The sequence below is a fragment of the Amphiura filiformis genome, chromosome 1, assembly GCF_039555335.1.
Source record: "Amphiura filiformis chromosome 1, Afil_fr2py, whole genome shotgun sequence".
In the NCBI taxonomy this organism is placed as follows: Eukaryota; Metazoa; Echinodermata; class Ophiuroidea; order Amphilepidida; family Amphiuridae; genus Amphiura; species Amphiura filiformis.
The window spans coordinates 94,025,598-94,044,308 of NC_092628.1; the positions used below are offsets into that span (position 1 = coordinate 94,025,598).

General features: G+C 34.5%; 1 protein-coding gene across 1 annotated transcript in view; it reads right to left on the minus strand.

The window, feature by feature from the left end:
* Window positions 1-18,711, minus strand: part of LOC140164458 (unconventional myosin-XVIIIa-like) — a gene marked incomplete at its 5' end in the record, with an annotated part of 195,480 nt that overhangs the window by 162,907 nt on the left and 13,862 nt on the right. Inside the window, 7 exon segments of the mRNA XM_072187743.1 lie at window positions 2,429-2,702; window positions 3,604-3,748; window positions 4,909-4,969; window positions 9,442-9,542; window positions 10,446-10,588; window positions 11,285-11,495; window positions 18,170-18,181. Coding sequence (XP_072043844.1) covers window positions 2,429-2,702; window positions 3,604-3,748; window positions 4,909-4,969; window positions 9,442-9,542; window positions 10,446-10,588; window positions 11,285-11,495; window positions 18,170-18,181 — 947 coding nt within the window.

An 18,711-nucleotide genomic window follows, 5' to 3' on the forward strand; every position in this document is an offset into this window, starting at 1 on the left:
GCTAAAAACTAGTCTCTCTTGAAAACCCACCAATACTCATGTGTATTTCCTCCCATCTTCATCACATCCTAGACATATATTCCAAAGCATTCCCTACAGCCAATGCCTTCGCATCAGAAAAATTTGCTCTGACAACAGTGATGCTGAAAAGTACATTACAGACTTCAAGAATCATCTCACCAAAAAACCGTTGGGGAAACTGTTGGATCATATTTCTCTTCTTACCTATAATGAAAAGGTACACAATAACAGAGTTCTCTTGTTCTTGCCTTTGATAAGAAATTTGCTGAAATTTCCTACATAACTAAATATCACATGAAAGTCATTGATGACGATGAAAGGCTCTCAAAAGTGTTTCCAGAACCACCTCTCAACTCCTTCCGTCGTAATCCGAATTATCAAGGACATCCTGATGTCAGCCAGACTTCCAACTCCACATGTCTTGGAAGATTTTGGATTCTTTGAATGCCCTTCTAAAAAGTGGACTGTCAGACCCTTTATAAACACTGGCACTAATTTACTAGCAGTGTGTCACTCATCAGAGCTTCCCTATCACTGATTGCAAGATGAAATGGTTGATCTACTTGATCTACTTGATCACGTACAAAAGATGCTGGATGCTGGATGCAATATGTAGGGAAGACCAATACATCTCTCAACACTCGTTTTGCTAATCACAAAACGGATATTAAACCCTTCTAAAAAGTGGACTGTCAGACCCTTTATAAACACTGGCACTAATTTACCAGCAGTGTGTCACTCATCAGAGCTTCCCTATCACTGATCACCTACATTGCAAGATGAAATGGTTGATCTACTTGATCACGTTCAAAATATGCTGGATGCAATATGTAGGGAAGACCAATACATCTCTCTACACTCGTTTTGCTAATCACAAAACGGATATTAAACACTATAACGCCCCCAAGTCAAGAAACTTCCTACGGGAAAACATGCATTTCCATAATGACTATTGAGCTCATCAAGAGGAAGGAGGAACATATCATCAGAAAAAGAGAATCTTATTGGATCAAAAAACTATGTACTCTTTCTCCTAAATGGATCAATGCTGATGAGTAATTTTTGTCTCATCATCCTTTTTCTCTTTCCTCTTTTTGATGGGCGCGTTGGCCGTTGTGGGGGTGTTGTTGTGTGTATGATTGTGTGTATGGTTTATTTAGAGTAATTAGTAACCTTATTATTATCATCATTATTCAATATATATATTATTTCTGAAACTCAACTATTCCTGCATGCCCAACTTGAAATCAGTCATCGATATGCACAACAAATCTACACTTGCAAAAGAACAGTCCAAAGATGCCACGCCAAAGTCAAGCAACTGTAATTGCCACAAGAAAGACGATTGCCCTTTGGAGGGCAAATGCCTCACTGAGTCGGTCATATATCAAGCCACTGTCACCAGATCTGACACCGTCAAGCAGGAGACATACGTCGGTCTAACAGAAAACCAATTTAAAACCAGATACAGGAACCACACAAGTTCATTCAGAAATGTCAAATACAAAAACAGTACTGAATTAAGTAAATATATATGGACTTTGAAAGAATCAAATGTCCAATACTCCATCAAATAGAAAATCACCAAACACTGTAGGCCATACACAAACATCTCTACGAGATGTAATCTATGTTTACATGAGAAATTTGTTATTATGTGCCACTCTGAATTATGTACTCTGAACAGTAGAAGAGAATTTGTCACGGCCTGTAGGCACAGGACAAAGTTCTTGTTGTGTAATAGCTAAGTGTTTGGACACTTTTCACACTTGAACAATAGTGTGTATAAACTCTTTTCAACCAGGCATCTCTCTCATCTAGGGCCTTTGCCAGTTATACAAATGCACCTGATGATTGTGGCAGGGTTTTAAAGTCTGTCATACCATGGAGGTATATAAATAAATTATTTGTATACCTCCATGGTCATACGAAACAGAACTGTAGTGTGATGTACTAGCCAAGTTCAACCCTAATGGAATATTATTTCTATATATTTTTTCTATATTTATTCAGACATTAATATTGTGGCTTGTTATGTTGTTTTGTAGATCATGATGAAGGGTTAAGCCCGAAAGATTGAAATAAAATGTTGACTTGAATTCTTCTCATGCCTATACATAATTATACTTATTCAAAGCTCTCAACGGTTTTGAAGATTATGACCTTTCTCGATCCCATTAATAATAATGTAAGATTTTTAAACTTTCAACATTAATAACTTGCACATGAAATTTTACCAAACAAAAAAAATCTATTCAGATTTAAACAATTGTATTTTATTCCAATTTATATGCAAGTATATTCTGATGAACACTACAGCCTTGCAGCAATTTGTAATAAGCTTACAACAACAAAAGTCAGTCAGCACTTCAATAAACTTCAGTCTCTGGCTGCGTACGTTTCTTACCTATTAATAAGAGACACAACTGCATTGACCAACTCAGCATACAAGCCCACTACCATGCCTTCAAGGGCCTCTACTGCCCCCGTGTTTGGGTCACTTGTGCCCCCTGGCATATCCATCCCTGCTACCGCTAATCTTCCTCCCCTTGTAGGCGTCCCTGATGAGGTCCTTGAGCTGAAGATATTCCTGGAGAGTTCCTCTACTGATGTCCCTAGTAAGCTAGCAGCTTTCTGAGCTTCAGATGGTTTCAGGAATTGAGCTTTGTTGCTGCCAGTCCCTAAAAATATCAGCAAATATCAATTATAAGTCTTATAATCCACTGATAAAAGAATGGGCAAGGGAGACCTGTGGTAAGTGACATTATACATATATTCCATTTATTCCATATACATCTATGTTGTGCACATACACCATGCTTGAGGCATGCATTCTTGATTCTGATGTGACTTTTTCTTTCAATTGGTAACAAACCTCATTCACTGTTCAGGAATCTATGTAATGGGACCTTGAAATATAGGATACAGAACACATTTTAGGTAACACACCATGGGATAAATGATAACCTGTGAATGAAACTAGATACAAATGTTGATTAGGTCTCTCATAATTTTTGTTCTACTTCCAATTTTATTACAGATGAGAGGAGATGGGAGGAAAAAGGTGAGTCTAGCTTGACTGACGCCCTCAGTCGTCAACGTTCTGTGCTGACAACAGAGAAACTTCCGGACTGGCCACCAGAATCTGGAGGTTTGATGCTGCGCAGGTGTGTCCAAGTTATTTACCATTTAGATAAGTGTTTATCATTTGATGCATGTTTTTTAAAGGATTCAATCTACAATCTTAGAAAATATTGTTCGAACACTTTAAAGGCCTATTGGAAATTGTCCCCCTTCTACCCCCGTACAATGTTGGCATGCCCAATATGCTCATCTTCACCATATCTTCTCCCAACATTGATTGGTGGGGAAAGGGGAGGGGATATGCTTAAGATGAACATTGAGAGAACTCTATTATAATTCTTCGTTTTCAATGACTCATATAGCGTACGCACTATACTAAGAAGAGCATGGGCATCACAGTGGGTGTTCAAACACATTTTTTCCGGGATTGTAGATCTAGCTAATGAAACTAGTCATATTTGAATGGCTTGATCTCTTGTTCCCTTATCCTTCCCATACCTTTGGTAGCTCCAGCAGCCCCTAGATGTATGATAGCAGCTACAACACACCATAATGCCATGGTCTCTTCTGCACTAATACCAAGTATGTTACATGCATGGAGTACTTTGGTCCATAGACTTGACAGAGTCTGTTTTTCTTCAGTCTGTTAAAAATAAGGTCAAGTTAATCAATTTGTCTTTGAGGCATAAAATTTAGCTGTAATTTATTTTTATAGCACCTAGCCTGACTTGACTTTGACTTGATATAGTCATGGTAACAGAATGGTACAATTTTTTAATTATGACTATATACTCTGATCAGCTTGCACGAACACATAACATCATGGATTGATATAAAATGGCATAAACACACAGTTGGGCAGCATCTTTGCATGACTAACTTTATTGGGATTTTATTGACTCGCGCAGTAATAAATATCTAAAAATTCTCGCCTATTTATGAGCTGATCATAGTATAGCACAGATTTCAGTCATATTGTGCACTTAACCACTTATTTTCTCACCCAGGTACATGTATGCACATGTGACCCAATGCAACTTCTTGAGAATTAACAAAATCATGTTATATTACATGAATCGAGGGTCGTTTTTTATCCAAATCTGCAAATTAATGCAAGTTTGCCCAATGTTTGCCTACAGTTATATTTTGTTCAACTTGTACCAAGCGTCACTTGTAACATCATGAATTAATATAGAATGTCATACACACAGTTGGGCTAAGTACCTGTGCTAAGTGTGCAAATTGGCGGACTGCTGAAGGACTGTGTCAAATACAATAAAATAATAAACTTGATCTGCATTTTATGAAATTTGCATTTTCCATAACTGAAGTCAAACCTTTTTGGTATATAAATTGCTTGTACAAAATCTTTGTGCTGCTTAATGTACACAAACAAGCTGCTATGTGAGGAAATTAAAGAGAAGGACAAAATGTATCAGTGTCTTCCTGTACTTTGTACTAGTCTGGTAAATCTAATTTAATTACAAGGAATACATAGGGATATTCTAATGTGGTAACAATCACCTGGTTATCTGTTTAGTTTCAGTGAATTTTATGTGTGCAAGAAAACCATACAACTATATTTAAAATACTTAGATGATGTGAAAGGAACAATGTTCTAGTTAGGGTGTCTAAATAACAACAAAAATATGTGAGGTAACCCAACTTGACACATTTTCGGCTTTAAAAATTCAAACAATTATTTTTTTTTTCAGACCTAATTGTTAATGTTTTTCCCACTGGTGGTACTAAATTTTCTTACTCTGTGGTTAATTTTATTTATTTACTCATACATGTACATACCCTATGAGCAGGAGTGACAAACTTGTTATTCTCTGCTAATCTATTGAGAAACAGGTTTTTGCTGAAATAAAGAAGAAAAATAACACAATAGTCTAGTCAAAGTGGGTTTTGACTCACCACTAATTGCAACAGAATTTTTTTCACTGCTATAAATGTCAGAGATGTACCCTGAACAGCATACAAAAAGTATACTAAAATATACTTGGTGGAAAGGTAGTTTTTGGCGGGAAAAGGTCATACAGGGGTCAAATTTCAAAATCGCTCCAATCATTTTAAAAACTATACCAAATTATTCCTCTAGTCGTAAGGATTCAGAAAAAGTATAGTTTGTCATATCTGTGATAACCGAAAAGGTCAAAGGTCAAATGTTGGGTTCAACAGAGGTCAAAAAACTAAAAATTGTCTGATTTTAACCAAAATGGTCTCAAATTGTTCGGCTTGCAAACATAATTCATTTAAAGAATATTTGCACTGTTTAGGTTGTTTTAAAACTAAATGCGTAACATCGAAAACTAGGTCGGGGTCAATAGAGGGCAATGGTCAATGACCTCTTTTACCCTTCTACCTTGGTAACGAAACGTCCAAGATATGGCAAACTATTCTTATTTTGGAGTGTTTTTAAAGGACGAACACATTGAGACCATTTTTAAGGAGATCAGAGCATTTTTTCAAGTTGACCCACGTGGAGCCCAAAATTTGACCTTTGACCTTTTTGCTTATAACTTGAGAATGATACATCACAGATATGACAAACTATACTTTTTCTGAATCCTTAAGAGTAGAGGAATCCTTTGGTATAGTTTGTAATAAGACTAGAGCAATTTTGAAATTTGACCCCTGTATGACATTTTCCCGCCAAAAACTACCTTTCCACCAAGTATATTTTAGTATATTTTTGGTATGATGTTCAGGGGACATCTCTAAAATGTATAAAAGTGAAAAAAATTATGTTGCAATTAGTGGTGGGTGACACCACTAATTTGTTTTGATTGACTGGACTACAATCACAAATGCTGTCATTGGCATCACACTATCATTGGAATCTATGATATATCTGTCAACATAGAAGGGTCATTGAAAGCAGCAAAAGAAATTGTGTGCATTGTTTCCCCAAGAATTAGAGATAAACATAACTTTAGCTCTTTGCATTCAAATTAAATGAATCTAACTTGATCAAGGACTCCTTTAATCTTTGCAATTTCAAATGATGTAATCCAATTCAATTGCTGCAAAAACTGAAAATGATGGGATATAATTTGCAGGATATTTGGAGTATATAACTTTGATGGTTTCAGGATTGTATATATATGTATTATTACTTACTTATTCTTTTATTTCACATTTATTCATATTAATTTCATGTCTACACTGTGTTTTGTTCATTTAATATGAAGAATATCACTGGTTTCATGTAATACGACCTCAGAATCAGTGATATTTTTCATATTGCATGTGATTTTTCAGCATCTTCTGTGATTCCTTTTCTCTGATGGGCAACAAATGAATAAAACTTCCTTTTGTGCGCTACTAACCTATCAAGGGTCTTGGAGTGTTCCCTTGACAGTGACGTCAGTCAGTCAGACACAAACTAGTCTTTTTAATTCTGTCTAAAATTATACAAGTGAACTGAAAGAGGTTTGTTAAATAGAGTTGTTGTTGATATGTGAAGAATAATTTGTGAGTAAACACCATTAACTCGATCTAATGTGCTTTTGGGTAATGTTTTCATGTTCTAGTGTAGTGTACAATGCGTAAGCACCTTACCTACATTGTATGGTATTTACTTTACATTAATTCATGTCATATCTAGGATTATTATAGTTATATCTCTATTTCTGTCATTCTGATGTAAAATTGCAATGACTCATACATCAGCTGTCTAAATTATCAATAAAAAGTAAGAAATAACCTCAAGTACCTTCTTTTTAAAGGTCATCACACTTTCTAGTAACAAGATAGCATCTTTGACAACCTGTACTTTATGTAAGTTTCCCTTTTATGGTAAGGAACTGATTTCAGGGGATAACACAATTTTCTCTGGGATTAAGGTGGACCTGAATGTTCTGCAGGAATGAAGGGGGAAACATATCTAAATGTAGAAATATGACCGAAAAGGGAGCATATTTTTTTAGCAAAGGACACATATTTGTGCAGTCAAAACTTTTTAAATATCTATTCTCTAGTACTGACATAAATAATGATAGGTCTGGAAGATTTTCTGCCAACACCTCTTCTTTCAACTCAAAACACTGTGGTTAAATAATGAAAATGTTTCAGAAATTTCCAACTTATTATGATATACAGAATACTTGTGAATTTCTTGACCCGTTCCTGGTTTTTTTCTAGAAAATAATAGCAGTTACCAAATACACAGTAGGGCCATCACATACACACCAGTGTTTAGAGACCTATATAATTATGTGATTTCAATCTCATATTTTGATTATTACAAGATACTCTAGTAGACATATTTATACAACTACCATGTGGCTATATTGGCTAATTACTTTCTGCTGACAGATGTTTCATATAGTACGTTTCAACACACGACTGCTATTATTTTCTGTTATATACTTCATTAATATATTCTTGTTCATTGATTGGTTAAAAGTGGATCACATGACCAAAAATAGTTCTACCATCTGTAGTCCTATCTGTACTTTTGACCATGCCTTCAAGGCGCGCGCATTCCATGCGCTAGAGTTCACGCACGCTTGAAACTGCCATAGCGTGATTTCGCTGCTGCTGTAATTGGTTAGCCCAATTTTAGCCTATTTGATTTTTTTTGAAGGGCAAAATATAGGTTGTGCTTAAATTGGTCATGCTGTTCACTCAGGATAGAAGCTGGAGAGTCAAAACATCAAATAATTTTCTTTTCACCAATCAATGAACAAAGAACATATTAATGAAGTATATAAAACAAATATATACTGCCTTTATTCAAAGTTCTGGTTAAAACTATGGTCCTTCGTTGAGATCAATTACTACTATAGTACTATTGAGCTCACCTCGGGCCCATAGTTTTAACCAGAACCTCTCATGACAGTATATATTTGTATACTCTCTATTATTATTACTATGTTATTACTATATTATTATTATTATTGTTGTTGTTGTTGTTGTCATTGTTGTTGTTATTGTTATTCAAGACCAAAGGAATTCACTTGCATCATATTCCAACATAAATAGGTTTAATGCCTGGCTGAAACTATTCCAATTACCTTGCATTGACAACCATAGAATGAGTCAGTTAAAAAAAATTAATATAACTTAGACACAATGTTACTGTACTCAGAGATGTCAGTATAGTAGGTCTTCTGAAAAGTATCCCAGAGGTCTCTAGCATGATCCAGAAGCAGAATCTCAGCCCAAGAGGGTGAAGACCTCAAAATTGTGGACATTTAGCACCACATTGTTTACTAAAACCATGTGTTTTAGGGCTATAAATGACTTTTAAATTTGGTCTAATGGTGCTTTTGTTTTTAATTGATTAATAAAAAAATCAGAATTGTTGATCAAAATTCCACAACATTCAGAATTCCAAATTAATTTGTAAAAATGGGATGTCTCTGTACTTGAACAAATCTACTCACATTGGAATGCTTGGTTTTTTTGTGTGTTTTTATTTTGTTGTGTTCCTTAGACTTTAAAAAAATCTTTAAAATTGTAAGTACCAACATCAGTATTTTGCAGCAAATTTCACTAATTAACAGAACTTGAAACAAAATTAGAATATATAAAATTCTCTAATATTTGAATTCTGATATTAAATCACCTAAAAATATGTGTTCAGTTCACATCATTAAATGACAACTGCCCTGTTTCCATCTTCATTGCATTTAATCCCATACCTTATTATTTAACCCACACATCAGAGTTACCCACTTCTTGTCAACAACATCACAAGTGATTTATCTTGCTTTTCTAAACAACTGCAATCTTTACTATATTTACCAAACACTAATGAAAGATAGGACTAATAAAATAGACATGCTTCTTGATTTGTGTGTCCCTCCCATGGGCATTCGACTGATTAAAAATTTCCTGATGTTAACTTTTCATTATTTAATTATAATATCATGCTGAGGTGATGTAGACTACCTTAAAGTACTTAGCATTCAGGTTCATTAATAGAATTGAGGGCATGATCAATTGTTTAGGCCTGAAGCAGAGCCCCCTCCCACCCACCTCATCCAATTTTTTTCATTCAAAAATATAAACTGAAAGCAGGGCACTTAAACAAATTTTAGATAGAAAAGGGGGAATATTTAGTTAAGGGGTGCTATTTAGGTAAGCTACATTAGTAGTGCTATAAATGTAATTATTTCCCACATATACAAAAAAAACCAACAAAACATACACTAAAATAAAAATTTCAAAATGTATGCCCAAAGACATATTGATATAAACCTGTTTATCCTAGCTTGGCCTATTCTTGGTATCTTCATTGACTATTCTTTCACTTACATAAAAATAATCATTAAAAAATATGAAATGTTACAAACATTTTTTGTCTCAAATTCTAATATTTACCTAAGTGTTTCATCAGCGCCAGCAAGTATCATGTAAAAGATGTTGAAATTCCTCTCCTGGTCTGGTCTTCTTATTACACGATACTTGTCCAGTAATAAGATCTGCATAATATATTCCAGACAGCGTGTTATTCAATTAGTAGTAACAAACATACACTACTCAAAAAATATAGGATCAGACTTCTTAGCTTTTTTTTTCAAAATAGCATTAATGTTGCAAAACAGACGATTGTCCTTTCATTCAGTAATTTTCAGTCACCAGAACACTTATACTACCAAGTACTGTAGTCACATGGCACTCAAAAACACTTTGTTAACACCATAAGAACAGAAAAGAAATAATTCAAATCAAGATCATCAGCTTCTGATCCTTTAATTTGTGTGAGCAGTGTACATTGGTATTGCTATCACATACACTTTTAGAACATGTTTATTTGATAAGGTTTTAATGGCTCTGCTGTAGGACACATCAAAGCTTTGCCGAGATTTTCAAGTAGTAAACCTACAGAACCCTTTTGACATTTATCTCTTTTTCTTTTCCCCCTTCCCTGAGAAGATATCAGAACCAAGTCACTTCCCAAACTATCACTGTGTGTGGTATGGCTAAGTTGGTTGTCCACAAACAATGTTACACTACATTATTTAAAACCTCTATATAGAGGCGTAAAACCAAGGCAAAACTGACAAAACATAAAATGAGAGGGTGAAAAAACATCTGAGCTTGTAGAGATGAATGATGTCAGTTTACCCATCTTCATTAAAATAATAACTTCTCACATCTTTAATTTGAGCTCACATCTATAATTTGGAATTTTCACAATTTGAAAGGAAAAACATATTAAACCCCTGCGGAACTGATTTTGCTCAATTTAAGATCGGTCAGTGGAGGGCAAGATAATATATTTTTAAGTCTTATATTCAACTATTTTTAACAATATCAATTCTACTGCTGCAAAAGTGGTACTACAGATTTGATCTAATACATTTTAAAAATATAGTTATTACCTGTACAGATGCTGCAGCAACTTGGCCCACATGGTCAAAATCTAGCGATGTGATCTGGGCGCACCGTGTGGCAACTGTATTCTGATTTGTTCTGGCTCCGCAGAATGCATCGATAAGAGTACCAACAGCCTGAATCTTATCCACTGTTATAATAAACAATCACATATCAGTTACAGTTACAGATCTTGCATATAGTTACAAAAATCTATCAAGATTAGTAGACTTAAGATTTCCTCCTGTGCTCGTCCCCTTTTTTCCCACACAGAAACTTATTACAAATTAATGCAAGATATTGTCCTTCATCTCTATTCATTGGTCTGTCAACCATTTTCATTGGAGGACACAAACTGTCACTTTGGTTCCTAAGGAAACAGCATCTACCCAAACTACACAAATATTCTCCAATAGGAGACTTTGTTCAAGTGTTGGAAACAAAGCAGATGCTGTGTGAACTTACACAAAGTACACTAGTTTAGATTATCAAAGTGATGGAATAAAGATCTAGTCTGACACCATCATCATTCTCTTTCAATTAACCACTGTTGTCTTCATGATCATTATAGTCATCTTCACTACTGTCATCTATCGTCACCATTATTTCTGTCATCATCATCTATTGATCATCATCATTTTAAAAGAAAAAATGGGTTATTCCAGTTCAAATTCATACACCCTATGGAAATCATTACCTTAATCTCCCAGACAGGGGTTATATACTTCAAATGGAGTCAGCCATTCAAGTAACCCCATTTGAAATTCACTCTCCCTATGTGGGAAATTAAGGTCATATCTTCCAGAAGGGGTGTATGGATTTCAACTGGAACAGCCCAATGTCTTACCTGAAACAACACTATTGACAGTGCCAGCAACTTGTGCTAGGTACTGTAATGTATGTTTAGCATTCCATGATTTCCCACTGCCACTTCTTCCCAAGAACACTATGGATTGGTCATGACGAGATGCAAGCATGGTGCGGTATGCAGACTGTGCAGTTGCGTAGATGTGAGGGGGCATGTCCTCTTGTTTGCACCCTTTGAACATTTGAATGACCTAAACGTTTGGGTATCAAGAAGGCATTAAAACATAATTCAATAAAAATATATAATATGTATATTTCTATCAATATTATACTTACAACAAAAATATGATTGGCATTTATTTCGTCACTGTGGTTATCCCTCCAGTTTGTCATTATCATGCATTTCAGTAACTTACATGTAGACACTCAGTTAAATGTTTGCACTCAGTTAAATGTTTGAAATTATATTTTTCATCACATCAGCAGTTGGATGATTTTAAACATTTCTTCTTTAGTTTACAAGCTGGACTATTTCAGGTGAAATCCATACACTTCAGGGTGGAAGATTAAGATCAAGTCTTCGATAGGGTGAGTAAGGATTTAGACTGGAATAGCCCAATACAGTTTTGGAATAACTAAAGAAATTATCTTCTGCACCCTAACACTTACCCTTACCCTTACCCTAACACTTCCCCTTCCCCTTACCCTAACCTCTGAACCTAACCCTAAGGGTGCAGTAGGTACTCCCTAGTTATACCACAGTTTCTTACATTACAGGTGGACACATATGATATTATAGGATAAAGACACTGATGGAAATGAATTAGTAGTAGATGGAGACACATATTTTTACATGTATATGTTCAAATTCTCCCAAATGTAAATGTTTGACATGGCTTGTTACAATATGTTTTACTCTCTCCTAATATGAGACTTGTAATACTACACAAAATACCATATTCAACCTATATACATGTAATTTGTGCCCCTTCCTCAAATAAATAGTTGTGCCTGTGGGCTTCTCTTAAAACCTTACGTACAGTACATGTATATTGCTGCTAATGGTCAATAGGCAAAAGTCAGCTCACACTAAGCATGCTGGGATAAAAAAAGGACTATAAAAAAAAGCTATCAAATTTGTCACAGGCTCACAACAGCGGTTTTGAGCCCTTCCTATCCCATCATGCATAGCACAAGCCAACTTTTGCCTTTCACTATCAGCAATACCCTATGGAAAATGTCCAGCACTTGGGTGCTAAGTAGGTTGAAAACAGTATTACATTCAAGCTTACACTAATTCACTACAAACATGACTATATAATGAGTGTTACATTATTACCAAGGATGCTAGTCAAAAAAAACTTGCAAAAAAATATGTTGATAAGTACAATTTATACCATTCTTTGACTTTAAGGTGAATGAGAACAATCACTTTTCGAAAAGCTCTGCTCTCCTAATCTTCCTCAGTAGCATAATGTGTACCTCATTTGCAAGTTTTATACTTTGATAATGCTCAATTAAATCACCCCTTCCCCAGACAACTCTCCTACACATCCACCTGAAAGACAGCTCACATGCCTTGTGCAAGTCACCGCCTGAAATGATGTCAAGTGTAAATTTAGGCTTTTTAATCACCACATTATTAGACCTATTTTGGTTTTGATCTCAATCTACACTTGTCTTCTCAGCTCTAAATCTGTGATTAATCCATATCTGTCAATCAGCTCTGGTTAATCTAACTTAAAACACTATCTTTTTATGTTTCATACTTGTGATGCAGCACATGAAAAGGGGGGCTTTGCTGCAAAGTGCTTTTCAAGATATAGCTTAAAATAGACAGAAAAAATGAGGAAAATGATAAGAATTTGGTATGCTTTTTCATTTATAATAAACGAGGTGTCCCTTTAAAGCTTGCAAAATGCTTTCAAAGCAGAAATACTGAACTCAAAATTGACTTCACCTGCAAAGTCCCCCACCCCTTTTGATGTGTTGCATCACAGCTATTAATTTTAAAACAAAACTAATTGTCATTTTATATTACATGTATTTTCAAGAGCTTCAAGTATACAGACACACCTGCTCCCTTTCCTGTATACTCAACATAACTAAAGGCTATGATAAGTTCAACACCTAATATAAAAAGAGGGCTTCAAATTTACTGTCACCAGACAACAGGTTGCATTGGAATTGCCCTTTTTAAAGGGATGATTTTGATATAATTTAGAAACTATGTTCAATGCACAAAATTAAAGACAGAGAATCGGGACTCGACCGCCATCTTGATACAGGCATGAAACAAAAATTTGGTTTCTCTCAGAATGCACTCGAGACATTCGTTGTCATGCAAGCGCGACATGGATGAAGGGCGCATGTTCGAGACGCACTTGATGCAACCTACATGAGTACCAAGACGCTTCAGATGAGACACATAATTGTTTTCGTATGTCTCCGTGCACCATCGGCAATGACCCGAATACCCCCAATTTTCTCCCCATAGAAAGTCCCAGTTGTTATTCTCTAATTCTGTGGTTCAATGACATACATAACCAGATTGTCCAATGATAGGCCAGTGGATACTTCTTCCAGAGTTCTTTCAGCACATACACAACTGTGTTACTATTGAAACATATAAAGCTGACACACAAGAAGAATGGTATGGGTTCCATAAAGGAGATCCCAAGGCTTGATATAAGAAGTGTAATTTCTAATTAACTTCTACCTAATGTGCATAGTTTTTCTTGGAAGGGGAAAAACACCCAAAAGTTTTATATAATTGGCTTTAACTCATGAACTGAAGGACCTATGGAAATATAAATGTGATTATTGGCTTCTGTGACCGATTCATTTTGTGTTATTACTAAGTAATACACTGCAGTTTTTAGTAAGAGGGCTAAAATAGAAAAAACAAAGTAAAGTATAAATGTTATGATTTTGTCTACAAATTTATAAAAATTGATTTTGACAAATAAAAAACACCTGCTTAAACTTAAAACAGTTTTTATACACTCAATATCTGAATAGAATAAAAAGTTGACAAAAATGGTGTCTTATTCCTGAAATTTGATTTTCTTTGCCCTTTCTGTTTCATGATACTCAGGTGATCATTGATGTCTGCCTGCCTATGGCAAATTTAGTGCATAAGTCACACCAAAAATGCACGGTCTGGTTACAAGGTAGGCTACACATGCAAGCATTCATGCTTGTTCACATCTGCACAAAATCTCAAAATTTAATGTGATTAATTGGAGGAAAGCCTTTAAAAAATAGGTTACAGCAAGCTACCACTGAATTTTATCGTAACTTTTGATTTCTACTGTGCATCTTCACAGCCATAACCCTAAATTTAACTTCAGAATTTGGCAATAAATATTGACACAAATCCCTAGTAATCTGAAAAGGACAACTCAGTGTAATATTTGATTGAAATCTTAATTGCATCTTCAGGGTCTCATACAGAAGGTTAAATCTTAGTATTTCTCAAATCTTAAGGGATCTGGAATGAGCGTTTTGAGCGTTTCGACAGTATTTTTTGTGGGACATGAGAACACATCAGACATATCGAATTGCATTCTGAGTACGAAGAATGTCTTTCTGATATCAAATAATTTTCATTTTTTGTAATTCACGATATAATACAAATTTTATGACAAATTATTAAAATTTGATATTTTTCACATTTTTGATATATATATAACAGTCCTCAAAGTAAATTTTATAAATCTAATAATATATTCTTAAAGTGTATGTAGCTGGGAGGAAAAGCCGACGATCAATTGAAAATTTTGAAGATATGGATTTTTTCCCCAAAAAGGCCTTTTCATCCCACCTACATACACTTTAAGTATAAATCATCAGATTAATAAAATTTACTTTGAGTACTGTTAAATATCAAAAATATCAATTTTTAATTATTTGCCATAAAATGTGTATTACATTGCAAATTTCAAAAATTCAAAATTATTTGATATCAGAAGGACAAAAAAATCTCAAGATTTCCAAACTCATTAGATGATGAATGTTGTATGAACAATGTTTCAGAGCAGGTCAAATCTGGAGTAGATCAGATCTACCATAAATATACAGTGCACCGAAGACAAATATTGAACCAACTACTTGACTACATTCCAACTTTGGTAGAGTACACATCTACCCCAGATCTTGAAATACTCCAATGCAAATACTCATATCACATACTGTGCAAAGCAGTTGAGCTTATTCAGAAATATTCACCATAATAATCCATAAGCCCATTGAATCAGAAACTGCAATATTTATTCTTCTTAACAATAAATTTGAACGTTTTCTAAAAATATCAAAATCACACTTCTGCTTCCAACCCAACTAGGTGAGCTTAAACTGTGTATTTGTGGTAAAACCGGCAAGATTGTGATGATTCAGAATTATATAACTTTGAATTTGAATTAAAGTTTTCAATATTTGAACATTTTTAGGACATTGGAATATCTTAGCAAACATTGTAAATTTGAATAACAAAAATATAAGTTTAAAATTTAATATTTATTTCTTCATTAGTCAATTTTAAAACATGAACAAAAAGTTTTAAAAAACTGAAAACTTGAACAATACTTCGAATATATTGAATACAAACTTTGAATATTTGAAGTAAAACAATCATATTGGTCAAAGATCAATTTTTTTCAGCTGAAACAGTTAATATGATGTGCATGTTCATAATTTGATTTAATTTTAAAATCCTTTGAAGCCTTGAAATAATCCCGCTGATTAATGGCAAGCCTTTTTAATCAGCGCAGGCTTTGTCACATGTCCCATCAATCCAATTAATCAGAGTAACTCAATAGACCTCATCAATGGTCGATTCATGTGCATCCTGACATACAGATCTGGGGATTGGGTCCCGGATTGGGCATATCTATTGTTGCGATTGTTGTAACAATACATGTACAACAGTTTTGGCAACATCGCTAACTACAGGTATATTTAATTCTTGGCCAAGCTAGAACACTAGGCACACTCTTAGCTCTGCCATAAACATAATGCGCTTAATATAACACTTACACTGCGTGCACTTCAGTTAAAGCTACATGGACACAACAGGTACATTTGAACTTGGCCAATAATTACCTATAGAGCTATTCTTGACTTCCCTTTCTTTTTCTTTTTTTTTTGTAATCTTATAGGAAACAAAAGGAAACTTTTCTTTGGAGCACTTCAACCAAGTATAAACACTTACTATGAGCATTTTAGTATTTCCTGAAATTCTTTGCAAAAAACCTGAAACATCATTATGTCAGAAGTTTTAGAAATATCTACCTAAAATGGTAGAAATATTCTCAATTTTGAAGAAAATCATAAAAAGTGTGATTTTCACCTAAATTTCAACCCTTTTTGGTGACGTTGATCTAAATTCAAATAATTAGAAAACATGTTCCAGGATCTACATATCCAGTTTTGAAAATAAATAGGAAAAAAATACTGATTTTACAAAACAATACAAAATTGGGTCAAAATCATGCTTTTCATATGATTTTCTCCAAAACTGGAAATTTTTACATAAATCTGACAGCACAGTTGGGTTTGTCAGGTTTTGTCCATTTTAAATATGTCTACTTTAATATTCGTTGACCAACAATTTAGCAGTAATGAGGCCCAAATATTTCCGTAATGCCAGTGTTAATACCAACCTTTAGAGCTTTAGTATGTGTGAAGAGTCAACAGAAAGAAGGCAGGATTCCACTCGCTAAGGGGCGCCTCAGGAAAGCTCGGTCATAAAACGGATGGATTATATGCATCAGTGATACACCCTGCCCAGGATTTTAACAAAAGAGGCTAGCTCAGGAAAGCTGCAGGATGGCGCACACCTTCCTGTGTAAGGGAATTTCAATATGAGCCCTTATGATACAGGGTATATGCACAGCATTGGTCAAGTGCATGCAATCATGTACACATTTGAAATAATGAAAATGTATTGCATGTTTGTGGATGATATCACTTGATTTGACAGAAACTTAAATTGACTTCACAGCTGACACACAATCATATGAAAATAATAACATGAAGAATATCTGTGTAAGGTGATGTAAAAATATTATCACTTCACTACAACTCAAAACAAACAACAATACAATATGAGTAATCACACCAATGTGGGCTGAGAATGAAATCTGGATAAGGGGCAATTATAAATATTTCATAGCGATTAGGTACATGGTGTATGCTACACTTACATATCATAATGACACAACATACTGTTAAAACAAAATCACAAACCCATCACCAACTCAAACTATGCATACAGAAAGACATCAAATCTATGCAAATTACATGTGTACAATCACATAAAGATGACATTTTCATTACTTGAAATTATTCTCATTGGAACAGTATCAGAGAGGTTATAAACATTTAAACATTATATGAATTATGGGTTGAGAGGGTTGCTGGCAAAGCGAGTTAAGGAGACATACATTGTACAAATATTTGAAACAGTGTTTGATTGAATTCAATGTTTCATACATTTAGTTTCTGTTTACTTCGACACAAGCAGAGTTGTGTATCACACTATTTGTAGGCTCATCTATTTGGAATAATTTCCACCCATCTGGTCAAATTCAACCAATTCCCCTCCTGCACATTACCAATTCTCATTTTTGGACCAGATTCTACCCACAAAAACAATTGTGCTAAAAAACATTAAAGATGGTTTGCATTTGGCCTGTGGGTCAGTTTTTGTTTCGTGAGAATTTATGTGACTTGTCTTTCCCTTTCTCCCTCCACATATTATCAGTTCTGAAATGTTGATCCATCCCTATCTAACATAAACCTTGCTGACAACACAAACATATATGTAATGGAAATTTCACAAACTACTTTATGTAACGATAATTTATAGATCTGCATCAATGAAACACTATTTCATCATTTTCAAGCAGGACATTTTACTTACTGCGGTAGCATGCTGCATGGAGGAATGGGGAAGGGAGGCAAAAGAGACAAGGATTTAAATATGCGTATGTACAGTGTATAAAGGCATGGAAACACATTTTGCACCAAAATAATATTGTTTTACCATATTGTAACCATGGTAACAGTGTAAATTTAAGTTGGGAAAAACATGTTCTTAATATTTATTTCAAGATAAGTTTCATAAACATTATAATAAACTCTCCAATTTTAGTAACATTTGGCTATAAATTATAAAATGTGAAATTCCCCAAGTATTTTGTTACAAGAGGATCCTGGTTCACTGGGTATGTGGGTGAACCAGCCAAGACTCAAGAGTAATCTAGGAAGTCTATCGTAACCAGTTAAAATGTTGTGCAGTACCAAAGCAAATTTGTTAAGCTAAATGATGTGCACAAACAATCATAGGTGTTTTGTTTCTTTGTTTTGTTTGTTTTACCAAATCATCTATGAAACTGCACCTGTGATCTTTATATTTGTGGTTCTTGTCAACTTGCCAATTGACTAGAAGCCATTTTTTTCAAC